This window comes from Aethalodelphis obliquidens, unplaced genomic scaffold (genome assembly GCF_003676395.1).
Source record: "Aethalodelphis obliquidens isolate GAN/ISIS:26980383/991018 unplaced genomic scaffold, ASM367639v1 scaffold43, whole genome shotgun sequence".
In the NCBI taxonomy this organism is placed as follows: Eukaryota; Metazoa; Chordata; class Mammalia; order Artiodactyla; family Delphinidae; genus Aethalodelphis; species Aethalodelphis obliquidens.
Window position 1 is genome coordinate 15,164,514 of NW_020837987.1, and position 6,401 is coordinate 15,170,914.

At 54.4% G+C, this 6,401-nt stretch overlaps 1 protein-coding gene across 3 annotated transcripts; it reads right to left on the reverse strand.

Moving 5' to 3' along the window:
- Positions 1-16: 16 nt before the first annotated feature.
- LOC113605655 (kallikrein-12) lies at positions 17-5,980 on the reverse strand. 3 transcript variants are annotated; one of them, XM_027079169.1, is made up of 6 exons: positions 5,313-5,980; positions 5,068-5,123; positions 4,456-4,615; positions 3,107-3,366; positions 2,091-2,224; positions 17-407 (listed from the first exon to the last, which is right to left on the reverse strand). In XM_027079169.1, exons 1-6 carry the CDS (start codon positions 5,339-5,341, stop codon positions 300-302), a joined length of 747 nt encoding a protein of 248 aa, XP_026934970.1. In that variant the 5' UTR covers positions 5,342-5,980; the 3' UTR covers positions 17-299. The 3 variants fall into 3 exon arrangements, with proteins under 3 accessions (XP_026934970.1, XP_026934969.1, XP_026934972.1); XM_027079168.1 differs by lacking the exon at positions 17-407 and adding an exon at positions 933-1,253; XM_027079171.1 differs by lacking the exon at positions 17-407 and adding an exon at positions 1,136-1,648.
- Between the last annotated feature and the right edge of the window lie 421 nt (positions 5,981-6,401).

A 6,401-nucleotide genomic window follows, 5' to 3' on the forward strand; every position in this document is an offset into this window, starting at 1 on the left:
GTGAGCCATGGCCGCTGAGCCTGCGCGTCCGGAGCCTGTGCTCCACAACGGGAGAGGCCACAACAGTGAGAGGCCCACGTACCACTTAAAAAAAAAAAAAAGACTACGGGGTAGGCCTGGGTTCTCACAGCAGCCAGCCCTGGCCCCAGATCCCGGCACTGCCTCTTCCTACCACAGTGATGTGGGACGAGAGACTCCACCCCGGCGAGGCTCAGTTTCTTCATCTGTGAGATGGGGGTGACAGCCCTGCCTCAGGGGGTTGGGATGATGACTCCAGGAGAGCCAAGTACAATAGGCAATCAGCAAATGCTCCCACAGCTGCCACAGTCACCCCTCACCCTCTCCCACCTCAAATTTCCCTTCCATTCATTGCGGAGAAGAAATTCTCTTTCCAACTCCTGGAGAGGCTGTGAAGACAGAAGCTGAGAGGTGGGCAGAACTATTTTTAGACCTAGGCTGGGTCCTCTTGCTTTCCAAGGCTGCTCCCCACCCTCCATCACCGCAGATGTATTAAAGCAAACCCGCACCCCGCATTAAGTAGAATACGTGCTCAACTCCAGCTGAGCCAAGTTGCAGTTGGCTAGTTGGAAGAAGGTTACGTTTTATAGACACAATTAAATGGTGGTGGATTTTGATTTTGCAGTTTTCGTTTGGTATTTTGCAGCCAACAATCCTGTCCACACACACCCCTCCCCCATTTCGGCTTATAAGCTCTAGGCAGTGTTCCTGTTGCGGCAGATGGAGAAAAATGGCCTTAATTATTTTTACTGTTATAAGTAACTTTCTCTAGTCCATTCCTGTGTGGTCCCTGAGGGAAAACCCTCACCCTCTCTGATCTCTATTTCTACACCTGTGGGTAGGGCAACTGATGGAGGGCAACTCTCCCTCCAATCTCAACCAGCAGGGGGACCAAACAGACAGACACAGCCCCTCCTCCCCCGACCATGGGTCTTTGAAGGGCTGGCTAGAGTTGGAGTTCCAGGAAGAAGATCCCCAGTCCAAGAAGAGTGGGAGCTGGGGGTGATGATGGAGGAGGTATTGGCGCTCTGAGGGTCAGAGTGGCCCCCAAGCTGAGGCATGAAGGTGGAGGGAGCAGGTCAGTTGTTCCTCATGACCCTCCAGATCCAGTCCACGTATTTGCAAATATTGGTGTAGACCCCTGGGATTCCTTCTTGCCCACAAGGCTCCACGGATCCCCAGGACACCAGACCCTGAAGGACTCCTCCGCATACTAGGGGACCCCCAGAGTCACTCTGGAAGGCAGAGGAGAAGGAGCATGATCTGAATATGGAAGAAATCCTTTTCCAGTTTTCCTCTCCACAGCCTCCTGCCCCCTCGCCCATTCCTGGGCCTTGAGGACCGTGGCTCCAAGCCTCGTCAGCAGAGAAAAAAGAACACACAAGTTCCCAGAGGACAACAGCAATGACTAATAGAGAACACACTGTCCCTAGGGGCCAACGCCAAGGAAGGAGGGCGGGGCTCTATGCTGGGTAGAGCGTTCCCTCAAGGACAATGGGTAGGCTCTGACCAATGGGGGAAGAGAGCACAGGCACCAGTGACCAATCCCAGCGAAGGAGGACGGGACTCCTTAAGAGTTCTCTCCAAGACAGTGGCTGGGGCCCTGGCCAGTAGGGAGGGGCAGCCTCCTCTGTGAAGGACCGAGAGGATAAGGTAGCAGAATTACAGGGTGAGAGAGTCCTCCAGTCCCCTTTCCTCCTCCATCCTGGAATCTCTCGCTCTTAATTGGGCCAGCACCAACTGGATGGTATGGGGAAGACTCGGAACTGGAGAGACAGCCGGCTACCTGCCTGAGCTCCAAATGCCGGCTGCCTCTTTCCCTCCCCCATCGTCTGTCTTTGTCTCTTCCTCTCCCTCCCTTTGTGCCCCACCCATCTTTCCTTCTCCGTTTCTGCCCTCCCTCTCTCTGTCCTCCACTCCCTGGCTCTCCCTCCCGCATCCTGTGCCTCCCCTTCTTTCTGACCTTATCTATCTCCCCATCTCCTTTCCCTGACTTACCTTCTCCCCCTTCCCCACCTCCCCAATTCTCCCTCCCCTACTTTCTGTCCCGGATGTTGCCTGCAGTCGCTCACCTGGCAGGCATCCTCCCCAGCGATGCCGCCAGCACACACCATGTTGTCCGTGATTCTCCCGGGGAACGCTGCCCGGCAGGTGGCGTTAGAGACGATAGAGAGGTTAAGGCATTGGAGTCGGTCTGACAACTGGTCTGGGGATGGAAGGTGGATGCTGCAGGATCCCCCAAAGCTTCCCTCATCTCCCCAAAGAGGCCACATCCCTCTTCTCAAGGAAACCCAATACAAGTCTATACCCCACCCCCTCCCTATGACCTCCACTACAATCCTCCAAGCTCTAAATTTCAGATTATGACTTGATTACACAGTAGCTCTTGATTTCAATTCATTGGCCCCGTCTCCCTGACCTTCAGCTTACGACTCAGATACAGTGAATCCAGACCTGGCTTTCTCCTTCAATCCCAGCTACTGTGACCTTTGACCTTCAATCTTATTGCCCTTTGATCCCAACTTGGCCTCATGTCTTCTCTCTGTCTCTTGGCCCCATGTTCCTTGTCTTCACCTTCACCTCCAACCTCAGCTCGGAATCCTCCAAAGTGACCTCTGATCCTAGTTTGTTTGACTCCAGACTCCATGACCCCTAACCTCTACCTCCACACACCAAGCCCTGTGGCTTCCAGTCCCAGACCAGTGATCCTTGATCGAATCCCAATTTCCGTCCTCGGATTGTGGCCAACATCTGGATCCCATGACCTCAACTCTACAATGACTAACATCAGAGTACCTGACCCATGACCCCAAGAGCCTATTTACATATGTCTTTTGCTCCGTCCAGTCTGATAACATCACTCTGACCTCTAACCACATCCCTGACCCATGACTCCTAACTCCATATGCAACCACTTAACCTCTTTAACTCCCAAGACCCCTACGCACCATGATCTCAGACCCTAAAGCATGAATCCTGATGTGTGACACTTTACCCATCCTTCCTCTGAGATGGCATGACTCCTGACCTCTCACCCTATGCCGCAAACTTTTGCCAATCGTGACCCCTGACCCCAGCACCCCCTTACTCCTTGTGTGGTTGGTGGTGCCCCAGCCCGAGATGTGGCACCTGGTGCCAGCCACTGCACAGGTCGTGGGCAGGGGCAACGGCTGGATGCTGCGGGTCAAGAGAACAGGGATGCCCAGTTGCAGAAGCCGGAGGTCATTGTCTTGGTTCTGCAGGGCTGCCTGGTAGCCAGGGTGGGTCACGGAGAGGCCACTGTGCCGGATCTGCTTGGTCCAGTCCATCTGGCTGAGGCTGTGTTCCCCCAGGCTCAGCCAGTACCTGCTGGGGGTCACAGAGGCTCAGCAGGGGCAGGGTGGGCTGGCCTGGGGCTCCCAGACCCGCCTGCCTCTCTCTGCTGCTCCGCACCTTGATGGTTGTTCATTCCCTTGCTCTCATTCTCTTAGTCTCTTCCCACCTCTTGGTCTCTATTTCCATCGCCATCTTTCCGTTTCTAGTGTTGGTCCTATTGCTCCTCTCCATGCTACCGCATGTGTGTCACTTTCTGATTCTCTTAGCTGGTGATGGCCGTGGGGGCAGGGACATCCATTAGTCCTATTCACTGCCCTGTTCCCACCACCCAGCGGGTGGCCTGGGCCATCAACACTGTCAACTAAACGAATGGGGGAATAATGAGTGGACTCTGTCCTGCTGGTGTCCCTCCCTGTCCCCAAATATCTCTGTCTCTCCATGTCTGAAACTTCCCTTTTGGAAAAAGAAAATAAATCCAGAGCATCAGACCTACAAATCCCAATCCCCTCATTTTACAGATGGGAAAACTGAGGCCCAGAGAGGCGCCAGATGTAACCTCTGACCTCATTTTACAGATGGGACCACTGAGGCCCAGAGAGGTGCCAGATGTAACCTCTGACCTCAGTTTACAGATGGGACCACTGAGGCCCAGAGAGGCGCCAGATGTAACCTTTGGCCTCATTTTACAGATGGGATGACTGAGGCCCAGAGAGGCGCCAGATGTAACCTCTGACCTCATTTTACAGATGGGACCACTGAGGCCCAGAGAGGCACCAGATGTAACTCTGAAGCTGCAGAAAGAGTTTGGGTCAGACGTGGGTCCCCAGCTCAGACTGGGTCAGGAGATGCTGAACTGATGACACCATATGGGAAGGAATGGGGACATGAGGGAACATTGGGGGGGGGCAGATTCCAGGGCCCTCCCCTGACCTCCACCCCACCGATCCCCACCCAGGTCCACCCCAGGCCCATTGTGAAGAAGTCCTACTTCTTGTCTGACCTCAGACCCTCTTGTTGCAGGACCATCTCCTTACTCCTGTGAGCCCCCTGCCCCCAGCGCTACCCTCCCCATCACCCTCCCTTCCCACCCTGAGTAGGCAGGGACCCAAGTGGGGGGCTTACCTGTTGCTGCAGCGAGCAGCTGTGAGAACCCACCTGCGGTCGATGAGGACTCCCCCACAGCGCAGCTGTGTACCTTCAAACAGCCCCTCCTGCCAAAGCTGAGAGTGAGGGATACACTCCGTGCCTTTAAAAACCTTCTGTGAGCCCTCGTGGCTGAGCCCTGAGGACAGTGGCATGGGCCAGAGAGACAGAGTCAGGAACCTAGAGACTGTGGACCAGATAGAAAGAGAGATACAGAAAGAACAAAAAAGAGGCAAGAGAAAGAAACCAAGAGAGGGAGAGAGAGAGAGAGAGAGAGAGAGAGAGAGAGAGTCACAGGCAGGGAGACACAGACCCAGTGATACATAAAGACACAATGAAACACCCAAAGGACACAAAGAGGAAGAGAGAGAGATGCTTAAAGATAAGCGAAACAGAGATTCAGAGAGAGAAAGGACAGAGACATAGTGACAGGGAGAGACAGAGGGGAGATGGATCGGAAGATACAGGGAGAGCGAGGTGCATAGGACCCCTGGAGATGGAGGTGAATGGAGGCATAGAGTCAGCCAGCCTCCCTCCCCTCCTCAGTGCCAGGCATCCTCGTGAGGGTTCCTTGCCTTCTGGGGAACTCACCAATCAAACACAGGAGAAAAAAGGTGCTGGACACCATGGTGGTCCACTTCCAGGTTCTGGGGAAAAGGTGAGGCATCTCAGAGATGGCAACTGGACCCTCCTTTTCCCTGTCAAGTGGACCCTCCCTTTCTCCTCCCCTTCCACCAGCAATTCCACGAGGAGGGGATGGTCCACAGGCCCATTCCTCTCTGTCCCCATCCCCCGAGCGTTACCCCCTCACTGGTGTTGGCCTGCCCCCTGCTCACCTTGCTTCTCCGCCTGCCGGTTCCTCCATGTGACCATTGCAATCTCAGCCTGTCGGTCTCTCTGCTATCTGTCTGGCCCCCTGCCTGCTTGTCTCTTCATCTGCCAGCCACCCTATCAGGCAACTCTCCTGCTGTTCACCTGGTCTCTCAGCCACCTGTCATGCTGCACCACCTGTCTTCTTCCTTCCGTCTGTCTGTCCCAGACCAGCAGCTGATACAACTTTTAACTCTGTCCCAGCTCATGCGATTTACGGGTTGAGAGAAGGAGACAAGGTAGACATGGGGCGGGACACCCTCTAATCAGGTAGAAACTCTTCTTGGCTAATGACAATTAGTGAGATTTACAGTTAAATGGAGGGGGGCGGGGGCCCTAGTATGGCTCTGGAGGGAAGACCCAGGCCCTCTCCTTCTCCCCTCCTCTGCAAACTAGCCAGCAGCCCTGAGGCCAATGACGCAAGGTGATCTGGGATCTTCCCCAACTCCTGTAATGAAGCCTCAGGGAGAGTGGGGCAGGTAGATACCTGGACTCCTCCCTGAGTGTTTCATGGAAGGGGCAACAGGGTGGAAGTGAGAGAGTCAAGGAAACCAAGGGCAGAGAGAGCCTGAGACAGAAGAGGAGGAAAGGGAAGAGCTTTCAAAATAGGGGAGACAGGGCTTCCCTGGTGGCGCAGTGGTTGAGAGTCCGCCTGCCGATGCAGGGGGCGTGGGTTCGTGCCCCGGTCCGGGAAGATCCCACATGGCCGCTGGGCCTGCGCGTCCGGAGCCTGTGCTCCGCAACGGGAGAGGCCACAACAGTGAGAGGCCCGCGTACCGCAAAAAAAAAAGCCAAAAACAAAATAGGGGAGACAGAGGAGCTTCCAAACTGGGTCCAAGGAAGCTTGGCTCTAATTGAAGTTTTTAAATTCAGAGCACAGGTCTTAGGAGGTCGATTTATCTAACTCCATGAAAGTTGTTTGCATAGGGCCGTCCACTGAGAAAGAGAGACAGGGGACAGGAAACAGAGAGAGGGAGAGTGAAAGAGACTCAGGACAGCATCCCTCTCTTTCTCCTCTTATCTTTTTATTTTTTTTGGAAGTAAAATTGATATAA

What these genes read in the sequence shown, in the direction of transcription:
- LOC113605655 (XM_027079168.1), bottom strand. Translation starts at nt 5,341, where the DNA reads ATGGAGGAACCGGCAGGCGGAGAAGCAAG. An exon ending in TTTTCTCCTGTGTTTGATTG is followed by an intron (nt 4,616 to 5,067) that starts GTGAGTTCCCCA and finishes CACTGTCCTCAG; the next exon opens with GGCTCAGCCACGAGGGCTCA. An exon ending in CACCACCAACCACACAAGGA is followed by an intron (nt 2,225 to 3,106) that starts GTAAGGGGGTGC and finishes TTCCATCCCCAG; the next exon opens with ACCAGTTGTCAGACCGACTC.